Raw genomic sequence first — 20,640 nt, forward strand, 5'->3', positions numbered from 1 at the left:
AAGAAGAGTTTTGATATCACAAAGGAGTTGCCAAAATGAGGATGCACGTGTTAACGGCCTACGCTCCTAAGATTAAAGAAAATTGTCGAATGTATACGGCCAATCAAGTCGTAACATTTCAACCTATGGCCTTTATTAACTAATTTTATACGTTACTTTTTGATGATAACATATTTCAAACGTGTTAAGAAAAATACGACATTTTAACAAGATACATAAACTTATCTTGAATAGTATGATGTTGTTAAATGATAGACGATAAGAATGATTGTGTTATTTAACGAATCTAATGTATTCGTTAAAATGGAACGAAGAATGTAAAGAGGAAAATACTTAAGCAAGAAATATACTTAAGTAATAAGAAGAAACGATGCTCTGTACTAGTTTTCTTCGAATAAAGTTAGCTTCGATCAGAGTGAGGATCTTAACATTATCTTAGACAGTTGAGTGGGGGAATAGGATGATTAGACTCGCTTCTTCGCGAGCCGAAACTTCAGTTTGGTTTATCGCCTGTCTCGCAGCGTACATTCTTCGAAGCGACGAGCAATCTCGTAGGCGGTAAAAAGCAAACGCGAGGATCTTTAAACGAATATCGAATGAAATAGTACAATGATGGGAAGAATCGCGAGTTCGAATTAAATTGACAGAGGAGAAATATTTTTTCGTACGTGCGCATGTTCATCTTCTCATAATCTTTACCTTTTCCCCGTGAATTTATATTTTGATTTTGATCGTGCAGGGAACGAGTCTACGCGTCTTACAAAACAAAGAAATATATTCATAGGATTCCTATAAAAACAATTATAATATATTTCATGTCTTTCTAAGCAAGTGTTTGTATATATATATATATATATTCAAAGAAATAAATATCAGGTGAGTTCATCGACTTTTCAATGTCTTTTATTCATTTTTATACGCGCGTATTTTCGATCCATCTTCTTAATTAACGAGTAGAATGAAAAAATAAATTTTATAGCAAACGATTAGTTTCGTTCGAAAATTTGTATTATATATTATTCTGTATATATCTTGAATATGCAAAGATCAAGGTAATAGACGTTAGAACGTAATAGATCGTAATAGCACGTGCCGGCTTTACATACACGTGGTTGATACTTAATTCATATTTTACTTTCGTTATAATCTCCGAGTCGACGTGCTCGAGATCCAAAATCTCGAGTCCTTCTAAATATAAATTTGTATATTTTTACACGTTGCGAGATACACATTAAAGCAAATCCTAATATAGTGGAAAACATTTGCGAGGGAGTTACATGAGAATCTCGTGAAACGAAAGTTTTGAGACTCGAAAAAAAACAGGGCGTCTTCATGCTCTCTTAATTATCTAATCTAATCTTTTTTTTTTTGATGCTATTAAGCATAAATATTAAGCATAAATATTAATTGATAATTAATATATTTTACATCGTCTCATCGTGATTGACAACGCAAAGTACAAAGTAGAAAACAAGAACTAACGTATCGTTTAAATATTATTCGTAGACATGTTCTCTTTCTATGTTAATAGATTTATACTCTATTATATTCTATTTATATTTCTATTTCCTTTGAAATATACTTTTTGTTTCTTTCGTTTTCAATCATCTATTCTAATCATGTGGTACAGGCAAGCTAAACAACATTCTTCGCGCCGATAATTTTTTTTTCAAGAAAACGAAGTGTTTCTATTCTCGTTCTAATTGTTTCGAATTTTCTCTTCAACTTCTAATGAGCTGATATTAAAAACGAGACAGAGTCGTGTTAAGCTTTTCGTAATCATACGATTGCGAGTAAAGTTACACCTATTAAAAAAGAAACTCTCGAAGCAACGTTAAACCGAGTTTAATAAAAAGAAAAAAGAAAAAAAAAAAAGGAAAAAGTCTAGAAAATGAGCTTACGTGCCGATGTAATAGCGTAAATTGATCCATCTTCGTTACGTGCTGGTAGTATCGGATATTATACAATGCACGATATATAGATATATATGTACATTTGTCCGACACGATGTCAGACCGGTTTCAGTGATCATCCATTGACGCGTTTGTCTTCTTCGGAAAAACATATAAGCAATTATAGATTGGATAAAAACGATTAAGTTATAGACACGCGATAAACATTCGTATATGTTTGTCAATGCCAATGCCGATAGCGAACTGATTTCAACACGTATGTAGAATTTCGATTATCGTATGCTTATGAAACGGTATCTGCGGAAGAATGCGTTTATTTGCCCTTAATAAAGAAAATTTCTTTTCTTATAATCAATTTTAACTAAAAATAAATAACATTCTAAGCACGACGTTCTTTGAGAGTTCTATAAAAGATTGTATTATATGTGGATATGATTTTTTTTATATCTTTAACTTTTAAAAGATTGATAGAGACGAATGATTAATTAAAAATATATAAATGCGTAGGCTATACCATGGTTGTACAAAATGAAGTAACTAAAGAAACTGGGCGAAGGAGAAACGATATCGCCAGTCTGCGACACGTTGCATCCATCTTTCATTCAATGCAAAGAAGCAACACGATCATCGTCATCATCGAACGACGCATTTTTTCTTAATAACTTAACTCTTGGTATTGTTCTTTGTTTCAGAGTTGCGAAGCGAGAGCGACGAAACCGCGAAGTTGACGACGACGGGGAGAAGGTTGAAGAGGAACGAAAGATGAGATACAAGGTTAGACCTAGTCCTTGCTTTTCTTCTTCTTCTTCTTCTTCTTCTCATTTTTTTTCCTTTAATATATCTTTTTTTCCTTTTTCCTGCCGCAATCGTGAATCTTAGACTTAGAATCACTAGTTTCTTTAATATCAGCTGTCCCTGGAGACGACACATTCTCGTCTCTCTCATTGCATTTCCCCTCTCTCCCTCGTTTTGTGGATATGATATGTTGCTACACCTGCATAAAACATAAGACGTATACTTAAATGTTCGAATGCGATGCCTTGTTTGATCACTTTGAAATTCCAATATGAATGCACAGTAAAATAAAAGATCAATCGATGCGAGGATTCTTGTAGGAAGTTGTTTGCTCCTCGAAATACGTGGACGAGTTATGATGTATCCATACACGTATCATTGTTAATGTGCGATTTTTGAAATGTCAGTGAATTATGGACAAAAATTCATTGCGTTTCTAAAAAGACGTTTCTTTTTCTTTTATGTATTATTCCAAGTATATAGTTATGTACATAAGATGTACAAGTTATTTTAAAACGAAGGCCGTATATATGACTCGTCGTCTATCCTATAAATGACTTGCAATTAACGACAATGTGTATTAAGATCGGTAAGCAAAGAGTACCTATTTCAATGTCTATTTTATGTTTCGTCATGATCGAAGTGAAATCAACGATCTCTTAAAAGATAAATGGAGCGTATAAGTATCACCTTAAATAGGATAGCCTGAGAGATTAAAACTAATGGAAAATCGAGCACTTGACACCAATAATAAATGTCTCTTCGAATGTGCATTAGTATCATCTTGCCTGTAAGAATAATTATTAATTATAAGAATTATTTAACAAAGACGATAGATCGGCATTGATCAGTTTCGTCGCAAATTTTTGCGCTGTAAAATAAAAATCAAAATAAATGAATCCTATACGAGTGGTGTATTTAAAAAAAAGAATTTTCATAAAACTCCTTCGATTGGAATACATTGTATAAACTTCGTACTTCGATTTAAAAAGTTGAAGATCTATAATAAGAATACTATCGTCGTATATTCGTATAAATAGAGTAGACTCGGTGAGAGGAAGATAGGCTTATCGTTCGGCACGTCTCTTCTGTATACACGATTGGAGCTAAATGAATCGATTAATTACCGTAGTTAAGGATTAATTAAAAATCGTATCAATCGAACAATGACTTTTGACGATATAAATAAATATTGCGATCGATAGATCATAAGCGCGACTTTTTTGTCCTTTCGATGGATATCGTGTATATATGTACGAATATGTATATTCATATGTATGTACAAGTAATATTCGTTTATAGTAGGAAGCTATTTTCTTGAAATTATATATTGTTTCGACGCACCCTTACACAACTATATTTCAGTGATTTCCCTCGCAGAGGGGAAAGGAGGGAATATACTGTTCATTTAGATGGACTTTAATAAGAGGAGGATTATTATAGATTACAGCAGGATGTAAAGAGAGGAGGCGCGTAATGCCGAGGTAATTCCATTGATTCTAGAGCAAGGTGAGACCTTCGATCGTACGTTCTCGTGGCGATGGTTAACACTAAACTAAGTACGATTAGGTAAACCGATTAGGTTTTGTTATGATCGATCCGATAGAAAAAGAAGTGTATACGAGGAAGACAACAAAGGACGAAACGACAAGCAAGGACGAAACGCGTCGAATGACTAAATAAGATCAAAATAATGCGTATGGCTTTTATACGACGGAATTATTTTTTTTAATCTTGTAGTAGTTTTTTTTACAGTTTCTTCTCTCTTTTTTTTTTTAATTACATAAATAATTCCTCCTCGTTTGTTAGCTCTGTCTGTCATTGATTCATAAATACTAATTAATAATAGATTAAATCGACGTATTTATTAAAAGGTCAATTGGTCTATTGTCGATTTAATGTCAATTGCGAGTTACACTCCCGATTTGAATCATGATTTTTTTTTATAGGTGAATGACCCCGAAAACAATGGAAGGGGAGTGGACGATGGCAATAATAAAAATTCAGAACTTCCATGGTGATTATTATTAAAAATCTTTTTTCTTTGAATCGAATAAATATTTGAAAAACATTTTTATCTTATAGTCTCGACAATATATATTTTGTTAATATCTTGTAAACTTTTGACACAGGCAATGTAATCACGGAGACGAAAAGTCGAGCAGAAAGGAAACAAGGCTCGTGATAATCGTTGTCTTATTAACGATAACTGTGATTACTCTTATTGTTACCTTAACTTTGCAAATGATTGTATTTTATAAGGAAGAATATAAAGAAATGTGTCAGAGCGAAGAATGCATAAAAACAGGTATCGATTAAAAACGATTAATATTTCGATTATCTTCGCTATCTATTTATCATCGCTATCTATTGGAACTATCGATCAATAATGCGTTACGATTTCAAAGAATTTTGCATCCAAGTTATTTTCCTGTCCCACGAATTAGAAGATAACACATTTCGACACCAATTCATAATTATCTATATTTTTCGTATCAATACTGTCTTCTATGTTCTAACGTTCGTTGAACGTTTCAAATATCAAATAAGACGATAACATGATTTGGATCGATACTTCCGTATTGGAAATCGTATTTGTTTTATTATTAGAAAATGATCTTCTCGTTTCAGCCGCGAGAGTATTAGAAGCGATGAATAAATCCGTAGATCCTTGCGACGATTTTTATAGATTTGCTTGCGATGGTTGGGTCGCAAAGCATCCGATACCTCAAAGTCAAGTATCCTGGGATCAATTGAGTCTACTTAGAGAATATCTCTTGCAAGATTTAAGAATTTTACTAGAAATGCCTGACGAAGAGGATGATCTAAGACCTGTAAAGTTAGCAAGGGCTCTTTATAAAACTTGCATGGATACGGGTAAGATCAAATATTCAATCACAAATCTGTACGATATCGAAGATGAATTATACCGTTACATTATTCATAATCACGTTTATACTATTAAATATCCGCGATTATTTTTTATGCTAATGATATAAGAGTAATTTTCTGAACGCTTATTATGTATCTACGATATATCACGTAACACTATGAGATCAGATGTGATGATAACGTTAAAAACGATTGATAAAAACATATCCGGAACTTGCCTTACACATCCTTGTATATAAATAAACATATACTTCTAAGAGAAATATATTAATTCATATGTTCAAGTATAATATTCATTTTTAGCGAGCATCGAAACATTGGGACTAGAACCGATATTCGAAGTATTCGAAAAGATAGGATTACCGGCGGATCCACCTTTACAAGTCAAAGTTCCTTCTCTTGATTTATCTCAAATCGCTGGTAGAACCCGAAGAATATTAGGCTTGAATCTTTTGGTCAATTTTTATATCAGCGAGGATATTCGAGACACGACGAGAAACAGAATAATGGTAAGATTATATTTTTAAACTTGCCAACTGTTTCCCAAAATAACTTGATTATATTATTTGATGATTATTATGTGGTAGACGGAACAAGTATCTCCAGCTTTTAGCGAACGATATCTCCTCGATCCACAACGTTTTCAGTCTGAATTAGGCGAATATAAAAAATATATTAAAGCTATGATGGAGTTCGCTGGGGCTGGAAACAGAAGTACAAGTTTCGCGGATGAAATTTTAGAATTTAGTACGAAAATTGCAAAGGTAAAATATGTTATCCTGAAATGATCTATTTAATGGTTTGAAAGATTAAATCTTATATCGATTGTTTATTCTTTAATAGATCATGGATACACCGGAGGAAAGACGTAGCGTACATCATTTCTTTCATGACGTTACTATCGATGAATTACAACAGCTGACTGATCTTCGTGTACAGCAAGTAATACACCTATATCTATTACATATATAATGAATATATTCAAACGAAGAAATATTTTTCTAGTGGAACTGGACGAGGTATCTGAATGGTATATTTGAAAATACAAACGTGACCATAAATACAGAGAGTGATAAAGTTATTGTAATGGATCTACACTATTTACAGAAATTGCCCCAACTACTTGCGATTACGCCGCCTGCTACGATAGGTATACTTATCTTCTCCATCATTGCTGAACTAACTGCGCGTTGTCTCAACACTTTAATATTCGCTCGCTTATGTATCATATACGTGCTCTAATATTCAACACATACATATGTATACCATATATTATATATATAGGTCAAGTATTTTTCAATGAGTATTTAGAAAAGAAATCAACGATGTTTCATTGTTCAACTTAAAAAGGACTGTTGTTTCAAATGCGAACACTAGTTTACTAACGTTTATTTGTTATCATAAAAAAAAAAGTTGAAAAATCGAATAACTAAAAGAACGTATTCCCATAATCTAATGAGGCCAGAGAGAGCAAAAGGTTATCGTACAACCGCGTTACTCATAACACTTAGTGACATTGTTTTCAATTATTCACTCACGTTGGTAAAACTATTCGATCTTTGCAAAAAGTTTCTAATTAAAACTATTGCTGAATTCTTTTAGCACGTTTTATCTGGTGGAGCGTATATTCAGCGATTACGCCGCTTACACTGCAAAAGTTTCGTGATCTTGGCTTTCAATTTTCTCAAAAAGTTTTTGGTCTTAAAGAAAAAACGCCAAGATGGAAAGGTTGTACCGGAAATGTAAATGCTAACTTTGGCATGGCTCTCAGTTACGTCTACGCTCAAAAACATTTCAATGAACAGGAAAGAGAAAAGGTCAATGATCTATACGTTTGAGATTTATCTTCTTAGATCTCTCCAAAGTTCATTTTAAAACTCGTGAACTTTTTGTTACGATATTATAAGATAAAAGTATGTGAAATATATAAAAGATGATAATTTTAGGCTTTAGAAATGTTAATGGACATTAGGGCAGCATTTGATGCAATGGTTAAAGAATTAGATTGGATGGATGCGGACACTAGACTACGCGCGCATAAAAAATTATACGCAATGAGACCATTTGTCGGCTTTCCGGAGTGGATTACTAATCCAGAGAAATTAAATAAATTTTATGAAGGTGTAAGTTGGTATTATTTTAAGATGAAAACATTTGAATCTATTGAACGACTTCTATTGTAGGTGGAAGTAATACAAGGAAAATTGTTTGAAACTTTTTTAAAACTGACGGATGTAGGTGTTAAGAAAAATTTAAATAATTTGCGAGAAAAACCGGATAAAAATCGATGGATATCCACTGGAACTACTGTTAATGCATTTTATAGCGCTATTTTAAATTCAGTCAGTAAGTATATATTATCACATTAATAACTAATAATTAATTTAATATAATACCTTTTGATATTTTCAGCTTTTCCAGCAGGTATTTTACATCCGCCATTCTATGGAAATGGAATAGAGTAAGCTTGGTATAATTACATCTATTTTCTGTATTTTCGGATACACTAAAAACATAATTTTGTTTGAAAAACATTTGCAATATTGAAAATAATGAACATTTTTATATAGATCAATCAACTATGGTGCAATGGGTGCAATTATGGGTCATGAACTTACTCATGGGTTTGATGATCAAGGTACAATCAATGTCCCAAATACATCGTTTCATAGTAATTATACATCGATTTATAATAACGAAAAAAATTACACGATTTTTTTTTATGTCAGGTCGCAGATACGATGAAAACGGCAATCTCAGGCAATGGTGGAGCGACGAAACATTGCAACATTATCATGAGAAAGTCGAATGTATCATCAAACAGTATAGTAGTTATCATCTTCCTGAGCTGGGTAACAATTTTACAGTGAGTAATATTCTCGTTGAAAATATTCCAAAATGTGCCAAGGCATATTGGCTAATTTACAAAGACGAAGAATTACTGATGATTTTTCAGGTAAATGGTATTACAACTCAGGGTGAAAATATTGCTGATAATGGTGGAATACGAGAAGCTTATAGAGCCTATCAAAGATTGAAAGCTCGTAACTCGCACCAGCAAGCTTTGCCTGGTCTTTCAGAATATACTCACGAACAATTGTTCTTCTTAGGCTTTGCACAAGTAAATATTTCATTACAATTGATCTTATTTTATAACAATAACCTTTTTAAATACATATTTATTTCCAGTTATTTATGACAAAAAATGTAGCTACTGCACTAATCATTCTTTGTAAAATATCATAGATCGTTTTTTACTAAATCATTAATACACGCAGAATATGTTTCTTAAGTTATTGAAATTAATAACATATCTTTCTCCAGGTTTGGTGTGGAAATTATACAAATGGAGCATTAAAATCTAAACTTATAGAAGGTGTCCATGCACCAAATCATTATAGAGTAATTGGGACATTGTCTAATAATGCAGAATTCGCGAATGCCTGGAAGTGTTCAACTAATAGTCGTATGAATCCAGAACACAAGTGTATCTTGTGGTAAATTTTTGCTGTTTGACTCAATCCAAGATATATTTGTACAATTGTGACAGAATGCATGAAAAAAAAAAGCATAAAACTGTCATATTTAATTTAAGATTTATATTTATATAGACTGATAGAAGCTAGTGAATAATTTATTATTACTCTTACATTGTGTATTCTGAACGTCATTTTACGAACTGTAAATATCATTCAAAAAATAAGTACTTTCTCAAGTTGTCTTTTTCTTTTTATTTGATATTATAAAATGTCCCTCTTCTATCGTTTTCATTTTTTTATTAAATTTGTTATTATTTTCCTCTACTTTAACTAATTCTATTTTCCTCTTCTTCTGAATCTTATTACCAGATTCCGTATTTTTCTTTATAGTCTTTTTTATTTTTTTGGAAGTCATCTGAGTAATATCTTGCACTATGTCGTTCTTTTTTCTTTTCTTAATGTGTAAATTTTTCTTTTTCTTATTATTATTATCCCTATCTTCGATTAAGCTTTTCTTCTTTGGTGAAGGAGAAGTATCTTTTTCTACAGATTCAATACTTCTTTTATTCCACATGTTATTTTTATTACATCGTTTGTCTGTATTTAATTTTACTTTCTTGCCTGGAGGATTGTCTTCTTCTATCCATTCTGCTCTTCTCGAATTACTCTTTGACTTAGCAATTGGTTTTATGTCAGAGTTATCAACAGACGTCACTTCCCAATCATCGTCACAATTTTCTTCTACAATAACTTCTTGTTGTAATCGGAACATACTTTTGCTTTTTACTTTCTGTTCAACCTTTGATAGGATTTCTTTTTTATGAACTGTATTTTTATATGGCATTGCAAGTGTAAGGCAAGTAATTCTTGCACCACAATTAATACTCTGCAACATATCTATCTTATGTCTAGTAAACCTCCAAAGCTTAATTTCACCAGAACTGGAAGCTGTTACCAATAAATCATCTTTGTGTGCCATACATTTAATTCTAATATCATGTGCCAATGTATTTAATGTATGTACAGATCTATCAAGATCATAAAATTTAATTTGACCATTTTCTAAGCCAACAGCAATCAAGTCATCTCTTAAAAATTCTACACACACGATTTTGGAATCAAATTGTACTTCATCATCAATACCTGCCAATTCTACTGAATATATATCAATTTTTTGATTTACTGCTAAAAGATATTTTTCTCCATTTGGACTCCACTTTAAGACTGTGATGTTCTTAGCATCCAGTTTTAAACGTGGTACCAAATTTGTAGCATATGCTTGTCGTCCTTTAACTAAGTTCCATGTTCTAAGAATACCATCAGCTCCTGTAGATAAAGCTAATTTTCCTGTTGGATGTATAGCTATAGTATGAACAGATAAACCTTTATGTGGCTTTTGCCAATGTTTCTCAATTTGCCAATTACCACATCCAATAGCAGCTATTGTCCCATCGTTACTACATGAAAACAAATGTGACGCTTCTGGTGTAAAAGTTATATGATTAACAGTATCTACAAACAGAAAATAATAAAAAAAATTAATAAAACAATATTTAAAAAAATAGGAAATATTATTAAATACAATTATTTACCATTATGATGCATTAATCTACCAGATTCTATTCTATTACGCAAATCATACAAATAGATTGAGTCATCTGCACCTGCAGATGCTAAATAATATTTATTGCTAGCAACACTTCTTATACTTGCCAGATGGCTATGTGTGACAAAACTTTTCTCAAGTTTATATTCCTAAAATAATATTTTAAAACTGTATAATTAATTATATTAAAGTACAGAGAGTATGAAATGTACAAAGTACTATGTTTTTATCGTATTTAATATTAGTATAAATAAAAGATTACGCATATTATTTCACATATACCTTAGTAATAATATTATATAAATATAAACAAAATATGATTTCAAAATATTCCGGTTAACCGGTTATGATAACAATACCCATAACCTATAAGCATTCTTAGAAAAGTTTATTACTTACATTTACGATATTAGAGACCTTGTAGCCGACCAAATACTGCTCGTAAGTACCCACAACAATTTCAAAAGGATCGGACGTGTTTAAATCTAGTTGCATGACGACTGTCTTAGAGATACAATTTATTTAAACTCAGCGACTTTGTCTACACACGCGAACACAACGAAGCGACCAGACCGACTAACATTGACTCTCGTAGTAAAGTGAGGCCTCCCCACCACTCCAAAATCCATAAACGCTATTGGTTTCCGACAACCAATGAGCGTGTATCGTCGTGTATTAATCAACTCCGTACTTCAAAACATCCCGAATTTTTCTACAAAATTAATAAATTTATATTCTTTAGTTTATTAATTATTTTAGTATTACTAATTAGTTTTTTGTCATGCTTATAAAGATATATTTATTTTTTATTGAAATAAATATTAATAAAAGGTTATACTTATTATAGGTATACTTATTTTAGATTATATTTATGTTATTTAAATTTGCATAAAAGTTTTCTTTTGACTTTATTTAATAATTTTTCCAAAAACTGATTGTTCACACAAAAATTACTTGAAAACTTAATTACTTATTCTGCAATACATATACAGAATTTTGGCAATGTATTCATTTGCATGTATTCATTCAATATGGAAGGAGTCCATAATGCGTACATACATTGACATTATTTCCGAACTTTGTTAAACAAAATACGCTGCAAGTTGAGCCATTTTATCCTTTGGAGGACGTGGTTTACCACGACTACGGCCTTTGGCATGCCCACGTCCACGAGTAGCGACTGGCTTTGACGCTACTGCTCTATGTTTTTCAACAAGCGCTCTAAATGCCGGCGTACAGAAAATACACCCAGATGTTTCAGTTGCTTCATCGGGTAATTTACTTTTATCCTGAAATCGAACAATTATATCAGCGACGTTGAAAATGTTTTAATGTAAGAAACAGATTATTAATTATCACCTGTTTATATTCTACATTTATCAACTGTGCTCCGCAATCACATACATCAGAATCTACTGTTATTTTGTGAGCATTTTCAAACAAATGAATAATAACATCACAACGATTACACCCAACTTTCCATTTAGGTGCTGCTGAAGGATCCAGAACAAGAATTCCTGTATCACATTCTAAACAACTGGATACTCCATTAGAATTTAAACCATGAGGACATGTTGGATGTGTACATAAATTACATCCACTCATTCCTTTCTTCATATCTCTGAAAGTTTCGGATATAACATTTATATTTTTATTAAACATTATATCGTGTGTAATGCATATATTATATATGTGTACTATTTGTCAAATTAAAATTTATATTTTATATATATTTACCTAAAAGGTGGATTATTATAGCAATATGGACAAAATGTATAACTCTTGCCTCTTGCTCCAGTTGACCAAGATAATAATTCAAAGTCATCTAGAGGACACTTTAATTCTTTATAAATACGAATATTTCCATTTTGAGGTAGATTATACGTTTCATTACAGTGTGCACAATGCATTCTTGATGGTTTAGTTTGTATATACTTCATATAACGTCGACATTTACCACACCTATATAATTTAATGTAATATAACAAATTTCCAATGTTAAATTGAACAAAAAAGAATTTACTTTATACCTTGAATGTGCTTTACCAGAAGCTGAAAGGGGAGAAAAGGAAACTTCAAATAACTGATCTATGGCTTCTATACTTTCTACAAAATAATGAAACTTCTGTCTAAAAATTTCTACAGTATGTTGTAAAACAGCATGAAAATCTGCACGACCCTGTGCTATTAAATTCAGTTGTTCTTCTACTGCCGACCTCATAGTTGGTAAAACTAATTCTGGATCTATCTGAATGCACAAATCATTATAATAAATATAAATATAATAAATATGTTGTATATATTTCATCATACAATGATATATAATATTAAGAAGTACCTTTTGATACCCATGAACTAAAACTATACCTAATGAAGTAGGTACTAGTTTTCTTCCTGCTGCAATAGTAACATAATTTCGCATACAAATATTATTTATGTGTACTGGAATAGAGGCATCTGTTCCAATACCATGCTTTTCCATAAGAGATATCAATTCTGCTTCTGTTAAATAATCTGGCGGTTGAGTGTAACATTCAACTAATTTGGCCTGTAAATAATAAGACAATTCTTTTATAATATTACAAAAAATATAAAAATAAAATTTAATAGATAATATAATCAACCTCCTGAATATCAACTTTCTCTCCAAATGAAATCTTTGGGAGTGTATCATTGGTTCCAAGTGATTGCCAAGTAAGAATACTAGTATATCCAGGATCTAGTAATGTACGCCCAGTTGCAGTAAATATTTCCATTCCTATTTCAAATTTGATTACTGTGCTTAAATATTTACAATCTCGTGCCACCTAATGTTTGAAATTAATTATGTAAATAATTATACACGAATATGCACAATTTTTTTTACAGTTTCAACAGAGTTTTTACTTACAGTTGCAATAAAATGTCGCGTAATATAATCATATAATCTCCATGCATCACCATCTAGTTCATTTCTTGTAGCATGTTTCATAGGAGTAATAGGTGGATGATCTCCAACATCTGTACCTTTTCTTGGAGTATTGATTCCTCTTTCTAATATTTTTTGTACTTGCTCTCCCCATTCTGGATTATTTTGTTGTTGCTTTAATACTGCCCTAAGAATAAGATTCTTAAGTAAATAAAAGTAAGAATTTATTGTATTATATAATTCTATACAAACGTTTAAAATTTTTTAAATATAATATTAACTAATATACTCTTTTATCCTACTTACATTAAATCGAAATTATCAGGATACGACGTTGTTTCTGTTCTGGGATAACTAATATATCCCTGAGTATATAAACGTTCTGCTATTTGCATAGCATGATGAGGTCCCATTCCCAAACCAGAGCTGGCTATTCTCATCAATTCTATTGTATTTAAAGCTATAGGACGTGGTTTTGTTTTTTCTGTACTTTGCACACTTACTACACTGAATATAATATAACAAAATATTTATATACTATATACTGTATATATGTCATAAATTTATAAAATACTCACGTTGCATGCATATACTCTTTAACATAATTTAAGAACATGATTGCCACTTCTTTATCAAAAGATCTTACACGATTCCAAGTTAATGTAATATCTTGTCCATCTGGTGATTTGATTGTAAGCTACCAAATATTTAAATTCATATAGAAATTGTTATTCTCGTTATATTTTTATTTACTATAACAAAAAAAAAATTACCTGGAGGACCCAATATGGATCAGGCTTAAAAGTCTGAATTTCATCATGCCTTTGTACACAAAATCCCAAAGTTGGTGTTTGACATGGACCATAAGAAATAAGTGACACATCTAAGTCACCATATTTTCCCTAAAATAATTAAATAATTATATAATAATATAATTTTTTAATAGAGATTAAAAAAATATCAGGAATATCAAAGAGTTATACTTGAAAGAATTTTGTTTGAAATCTGGTAAATGCACAACCAATCCGTAGATCAAGCTCTTGACGTGCATCTACACTTTTGGCTTCATTCTCATTAGGTTTAACAAGATTAGCAAAAGCATTTTTTATATCTTTCTCAGTAATTGCAGAAAATCTAGCACGCCAAATGTCCTATAAAATTTTTTAATATAATTAACTTAAAAAAAACAATGTATGTATAAAAAAAATTAATAATATCACTAGATTACATTTGGAGTTAATTTTCTAGATGATCCTTGTTGAACAGCATGGATTACTTCAAAACAAATATTTTCACCTTCTTTATCACAATCTAACCATAATATTAAATAATCACAATGTGCACCTTCCTTTGCAAGAAAATATGGAATTTTTAGTTTCGGTGCTGCTTCCTTCTTTTCTGTAGGACATGAGAATAATTCTACCTAAAAGATTGGTATTGTCTATAAAATGATTCCAATATATATAATGTAATACATTTATACTATACATCAAAAACACACAGGATCAACTTTATCCCAATTATTATATTTGCCAATAAAGTCTAAGGTCATAACATGTCCACAAACAGATGTCATTTTGAAGTTTACTGTTTCTGATCGAAACTGTCCTATCCATTCATATATTGAACATGATCCATTGAGAGCTAAATAAATACAATTATAAAATATATAATATATATAAATATAAATTATATAAAATAAAAACAAATGTAAAGATTATAGTAAAGAAATATCTAATTACTTTTTGTAGATGCACATCGACCATTACTAAGAATATTAGCAAGAGAAGCTGCCAAAGATGGCTTCTCTGCAACCATTAATGCAGTCTTCATATTTATTATATTCTAAATGTTATCCACTTTACATATCTTGTAAAAACCTTTTACAGAACTTTCTCCCTTCAACCTTAAAAATCTTAATATTTATTTACAAATGAATTATAAATTTCATCATTCGACATTCTAACAATCATTTCTATAAATTTAAACAGGATTCTAATAAATAAATTAATTTGTTTTAATATCACCTCTTTCAATCTTCCATTAGTTTATAATAATAATGAATAATAATAAATTAACATTCGAAAAGTCTCATGTTCAGAAAGTTTAAACCTTTGTGTCACAGACTAAAGTAATTAAATCTCCATGTTATTAGTGATAACCATAGTACACATTTAACGTTAACTACTGTGTTTACTTACAGCCGCCATCACAGAGGTCTCTGATACTGAATAACAGCGCCTCTAGTAGAATATTCAAACACTAATGTTTGTGTGGTATGTGCGCGCGGACGTGTTATGTCGCGAACGTGTTTGTGTGTGTATATCGCAAATGCTGTTATGTGCACTTTATAATCGTATAATAAAGAAAAAAACAACAGCATTTTTTTAACTAAACACGGTTTTTAATTATTTCTTTTTTTTTGGAATTTATGAATTTTTATCGAGCATTTGAACAGTTCAAGTAAAACTTTTGAACTAGGTAGTGCTTTGATCATTGTGAATTTTGATTATGTGCCGAAAATAAAAATTCCTTTTTTGATGACTATATTTACAAATATACTATTGTGTTCCAGATTAAATATTGTTTTATGCGCTATTTAATGTATCTGTGTTATAAAAAAAAATGGAAAACAGAGTGTTACATAAATTATAATATTTTCTTATTTACATATGAAATAACTTAATACGTAATATAACTTGATTTATGTATTTTTGTACATACTCGTTCGTATATGAAGTAAGGATTTAAAAAATATAAAATAAAACATAGTTATCATATTAACCAAAGATGTGGCAACGCTCGAAAATTGTTTATAATAAATTTATGGCAAGACAAAGAAAGGTTATCTTACTTAACCAAAAACAAGTAAGGTTTACTTCAAAAACTACTGACTCTACAATTACGAATTTAGATGATTGTCCTCCAAAAGAAGCACAAGTGGTTATATGTGGTGGTGGTGTTATGGGAGGTGCAGTTGCTTATCATTTATCCTTAATGGGATTAGGATCTGAAACTGTTCTTGTAGAAAGTGGCAGGTGCATATAATGTTTCATTTGAAATTAAATATCAAAAATATTATTGCATGCATTACCTTTTTTTGCAATTAAATAAATATACTTTCATTTTAGTATTTTAATTTTTGTTATATCTTAAAGATTGGGAGGTGGTACTACATGGCATGCATCTGGTCTAGTTGGTGCTTTTAAACCAAGTTTAGCACAGGTAAAATTAGCACAAGATAGCATAGCATTATACAAACATTTAGAAGGAAAAGGTCTTTCTACTGGTTGGAAACAATGTGGTAGTCTTTCTTTAGCACGTACAAGAGACCGTATGACAGCATTTCGACGAATGAAAGCTCAATCTGTGTAAGAATCTAGTATATAATATAATGATTACCTTTATGTGCAATATTCTAACTTATTTCACAGATCACGAAATATCGAATGTTACTTAGTTTCACCAGAAGAAGCCAAACAATTGTGTCCATTATTACGCGTAGATGATCTCATTGGTGGATTATGGATTCCTGGGGATGGAGTAGGAGATCCATATCAAATATGTTTATCACTGATTAAAGAAGCCAAAAACAAAGGTGTTGATTTTTTCTGCAAATTATAATAAACATTTTATAGGATCTGCTTATAAAATATCTCCTTATTTATTAGGTGTTAGAGTTTATGAAAACTGTAAAGTCACTAAGATTATTAATCAAGAAAATCGTGTACAAGCTGTTGAAACCACGCATGGCACAATAAAATGTGAACATTTTGTAAATTGTGCTGGGTTTTGGGCACGTAATGTAGGAAAACTAAGTGAACCATATGTAAAGGTTGTATTACCTGGTTTTTACTTATATTATAATTAAAATTCAGTGCGTTTTTGCATATAAATATTACCAAAATATTACCAGGTTCCTCTTCATCCAGTGGAGCATTATTATTTGCATACAAAGCCTGTTAATGGTTTAGATCCTATGACACCAGTAATACGTGATTTAGATGGGTACATCTACTTTAGAGAAAATAATGGTTGTATATTAGCAGGTGGTTTTGAACCAGTTGCAAAACCAGCATTTGAAGATGGGTCAATACCTGGTTAGATATAGATGTAAATTTGTTTTATGCATCATCACTAATAAGTGTAAAATACAATTATCTAATGGAATCATTTGTTAAAATATATTTCGTAAGCGAGTATACTTTTGATTGATATCACAATTAATTGTTTTTAGAAAGTACTGATGACAGATTCCTACCTGAAGATTGGGATCATTTTCATATTTTATTAGAAGAAATGCTTCATAGAATTCCAAGTTTAGGAAATGTAATTTTAGAAAAATTATGCAATGGTCCTGAAGCATTTTCTCCAGATTGTAAATGGATCGTTGGAGAAGCTCCAGAAATACGTAATTATTACGTAGCCGCTGGTATGAAAACAGTAAGTAAATATTTTAACATTTTTTATTTACTCTGAAATCACTAAATAAAATTTTTAATAAGGTTGGTATATCAGCTGCTGGTGGAGTCGGTCGTGCTACTGCAGAATTAATAGTTAATGGATCAACTTCATTAGATATGTATGAATTAGACGTTTCTCGTTTTCTTGGTTTACACAATAATCGTAAGTTTTTACGCGATCGAGTAAAGGAAGTACCTGGAATGCATTATGCGTTACAATATCCTCATCATGAATTTAAAACTGGCAGAAATTTAAGAATGTCACCAATTTATCCAAAGCTTAGAGAAGCTGGTGCTGTCTTTGGTCAAGTAATGGGATATGAACGACCATCTTGGTTTCAACCTCTTAATGAAAGTGGTAATCTTATCACACTTGATATAACAACACATTAATTAAAATCAAATATACTAACTATAATATTTGATATAGATTTAGATTCAACTGATATATTCCAGAATTATAAATTGGCATATACAAATACGTTTAGCAAGCCACCATGGTTCGAACGAGTTAGTTTGGAGTATGCAACTTGTCGAGAATCAATTGGGCTCAGTGATTATTCTTCTTTTACTAAGATCGACTTATGGGTACTTATTATCTTAAATGAGATATTTATATTTAAGACAATGATTATATAGAATACGTGAATATATAATATACCGTTGCACAATATAATTTACACCTATTTTTTTTTTTAATTTTCTTAGTCTAACGGCATGGAGGTAGTAGATTTATTGCAATATTTATGTTCAAACGACGTTGATGTACCTGTGGGCAGTATCATCCATACCGGAATGCAAAATTATCGCGGTGGTTATGAAAATGATTGCAGCTTAGCACGTATTGCACCAAATCAGTAAATATATTTTATACAACTCGACATTTTATACATATATATGCTTATATATATAATGCAATACTGCCTAACATTTCAGCTATATGATGATTGCACCAACTATCCAACAAACACGCTGTAAATACTGGATTAGTAGGCATTTGCCATCCGATGGCTCTGTTGCTGTATCTGATGTGACATCAGCATACACTGCAATTTGTATTATGGGACCGGCTACGAGACAATTATTGAGTGAATTAACTGACACAGATTTAAATCCTAAGAACTTCCCATTTTTCACATTTAAAGTACACCTTTGATAAATGTATTTTTTGTTTATTTATTTATTTTTTCTTTTAATAAATTTCTAATTTTTTATAGGAATTAGATGTCGGTCTTGCCAATGGAATTCGTACAATGAATTTAACACATACTGGAGAATTGGGCTATGTCTTGTATATTCCAAATGAAGTAAATTTTTTTCTGTTTTAATGTATCAATGAACTTATACTATACTTAGAAGTAGTACTATAAATGCTGTATATTTTTAGTTTGCGCTGCACGTTTACACGAGATTAATAGAAGCTGGTGGAAAGTATGGAATAAAGCATGCTGGTTATTATGCAACACGAGCATTAAGAGTGGAAAAATTTTATGCATTTTGGGGCCAGGATTTAGATACTTTTACTACTCCTTTGGAATGTGGCCGTGCATGGAGAGTAAAATTTGATGTAAGTAATAATACGATATATCTTTTCATTATCCATATACACATTTTATAATTTCACTAACAATTATACGTTTTATCCGATAGAAAGGTGTTGATTTCATAGGACGAGATGCGCTTTTAAAACAACGTGAAGAAGGAGTAAAACGTAAATACGTCCAATTATTGTTAAATGATCATGATCTTGAATTTGATACATGGTGTTGGGGTGGTGAGCCAATATATCGAAATGGAAAATATTGTGGTATGACAACTACTACAGGCTATGGTTTTACATTTAAAAAACAGGTAATAAGTTTTCTACCAATTTGTAGTTTTAAAATCTTCTCTCATTCGATTAATCGCCGAATAAATGTAAATGTTAATAGATTATAATTTGTACTATAGGTTTGTCTCGGATTTGTACAAAACTTTGATTCGGAGGGTCGGTCACAAGAAGTAACAAATGAATATGTATTGTCAGGCGATTATGAAGTGGATGTTGCGGGAATAAAATTTCACGCAAAATGCCACTTGCACAGTCCAAATTTACCTACAAAGTTCCCTGATAAGGAAAGAGATGCGTATCACGCGACACGTGATCAGCAAACTTTGTAATTTCTTGTAAGCGTAAGCTTTCGATCTCTGTACAAACAATGTATGTAGAAAGTTTAATAAATTATTTAATAAGTGTCATTCATAAATCACTACATCAAAAACTTGTTTTATAAACGTATTATATATATATAAAGAGAAACACGCGCACTAAATACATTTGTGTTTCTCTGTTTGCATTTCATGGCTACAGTCCTTAAAAAACTACACCACCGTATATAGTATTTTTTTTTAACTACATCCTATGTCACAGAATTCCAAATGCATCTTAAAACATTTGGAAAATATTTACTAAATTAACATACCACGATATATTAATATTAATGTCGAATGAATATATGCCATATATTTACTCTTATAACGTAAATTTATACTATTAAATTTAATCTAAAAAAGTATTTAGTGCTATGATATATTGAACACCATT

General features: G+C 31.0%; 4 protein-coding genes across 11 annotated transcripts; 2 read left to right on the top strand and 2 right to left on the bottom strand.

Annotated features, from left to right (window-relative positions):
- Window positions 1-739: 739 nt before the first annotated feature.
- Window positions 740-9,315, top strand: LOC127071731 (neprilysin-4-like). 3 transcript variants are annotated; one of them, XM_051011318.1, is made up of 17 exons: window positions 740-876; window positions 2,606-2,687; window positions 4,658-4,725; window positions 4,841-5,016; window positions 5,340-5,585; window positions 5,904-6,109; window positions 6,188-6,364; window positions 6,444-6,542; window positions 6,606-6,750; window positions 7,203-7,417; window positions 7,547-7,723; window positions 7,784-7,946; window positions 8,013-8,061; window positions 8,171-8,238; window positions 8,330-8,466; window positions 8,557-8,721; window positions 8,925-9,315. In XM_051011318.1, exons 2-17 carry the CDS (start codon window positions 2,676-2,678, stop codon window positions 9,099-9,101), a joined length of 2,280 nt encoding a protein of 759 aa, XP_050867275.1. In that variant the 5' UTR covers window positions 740-876; window positions 2,606-2,675; the 3' UTR covers window positions 9,102-9,315. The 3 variants fall into 3 exon arrangements, with proteins under 3 accessions (XP_050867275.1, XP_050867273.1, XP_050867274.1); XM_051011316.1 differs by having other exon boundaries at window positions 8,330-8,721; XM_051011317.1 differs by lacking the exon at window positions 740-876 and adding an exon at window positions 989-2,169 and having other exon boundaries at window positions 8,330-8,721.
- Window positions 8,764-11,232, bottom strand: LOC127071739 (p21-activated protein kinase-interacting protein 1-like). The gene is made up of 3 exons (XM_051011345.1): window positions 11,085-11,232; window positions 10,672-10,834; window positions 8,764-10,591 (listed from the first exon to the last, which is right to left on the bottom strand). The coding sequence occupies exons 1-3, from the start codon at window positions 11,178-11,180 to the stop codon at window positions 9,312-9,314; spliced, it is 1,539 nt and encodes a 512-aa protein (XP_050867302.1). The 5' UTR covers window positions 11,181-11,232; the 3' UTR covers window positions 8,764-9,311.
- A 29-nt stretch (window positions 11,233-11,261) lies between these two features.
- Window positions 11,262-15,787, bottom strand: LOC127071730 (DNA topoisomerase 3-beta-1). 3 transcript variants are annotated; one of them, XM_051011312.1, is made up of 15 exons: window positions 15,336-15,787; window positions 15,095-15,237; window positions 14,822-15,016; window positions 14,577-14,744; window positions 14,367-14,495; window positions 14,172-14,290; window positions 13,900-14,100; window positions 13,576-13,780; window positions 13,310-13,492; window positions 13,024-13,233; window positions 12,716-12,933; window positions 12,423-12,647; window positions 12,045-12,306; window positions 11,745-11,974; window positions 11,262-11,397 (listed from the first exon to the last, which is right to left on the bottom strand). In XM_051011312.1, the coding sequence occupies exons 1-14, from the start codon at window positions 15,424-15,426 to the stop codon at window positions 11,768-11,770; spliced, it is 2,556 nt and encodes an 851-aa protein (XP_050867269.1). In that variant the 5' UTR covers window positions 15,427-15,787; the 3' UTR covers window positions 11,262-11,397; window positions 11,745-11,767. The 3 variants fall into 3 exon arrangements, with proteins under 3 accessions (XP_050867269.1, XP_050867272.1, XP_050867271.1); XM_051011315.1 differs by lacking the exon at window positions 11,262-11,397 and having other exon boundaries at window positions 11,575-11,974; window positions 15,336-15,499; window positions 15,621-15,787; XM_051011314.1 differs by lacking the exon at window positions 11,262-11,397 and having other exon boundaries at window positions 11,575-11,974; window positions 15,336-15,508; window positions 15,621-15,787.
- Window positions 15,788-15,864: 77 nt separating this feature from the next.
- Window positions 15,865-20,302, top strand: LOC127071728 (pyruvate dehydrogenase phosphatase regulatory subunit, mitochondrial). Of its 4 annotated transcripts, none has more exons than XM_051011311.1 (15): window positions 15,866-16,437; window positions 16,508-16,631; window positions 16,752-16,964; window positions 17,028-17,191; window positions 17,265-17,428; window positions 17,510-17,693; window positions 17,831-18,036; window positions 18,099-18,414; window positions 18,487-18,644; window positions 18,765-18,913; window positions 18,993-19,200; window positions 19,274-19,363; window positions 19,444-19,623; window positions 19,707-19,907; window positions 20,007-20,302. In XM_051011311.1, exons 2-15 carry the CDS (start codon window positions 16,558-16,560, stop codon window positions 20,214-20,216), a joined length of 2,517 nt encoding a protein of 838 aa, XP_050867268.1. In that variant the 5' UTR covers window positions 15,866-16,437; window positions 16,508-16,557; the 3' UTR covers window positions 20,217-20,302. The 4 variants fall into 4 exon arrangements, with proteins under 4 accessions (XP_050867267.1, XP_050867268.1, XP_050867266.1 ...); XM_051011309.1 differs by having other exon boundaries at window positions 15,866-16,074; window positions 16,169-16,631; XM_051011310.1 differs by having other exon boundaries at window positions 15,865-16,631; window positions 19,988-20,131.
- The last annotated feature ends 338 nt before the right edge of the window (window positions 20,303-20,640 follow it).

Source organism: Vespula vulgaris, chromosome 23 (genome assembly GCF_905475345.1).
Source record: "Vespula vulgaris chromosome 23, iyVesVulg1.1, whole genome shotgun sequence".
Taxonomy (NCBI): domain Eukaryota; kingdom Metazoa; phylum Arthropoda; class Insecta; order Hymenoptera; family Vespidae; genus Vespula; species Vespula vulgaris.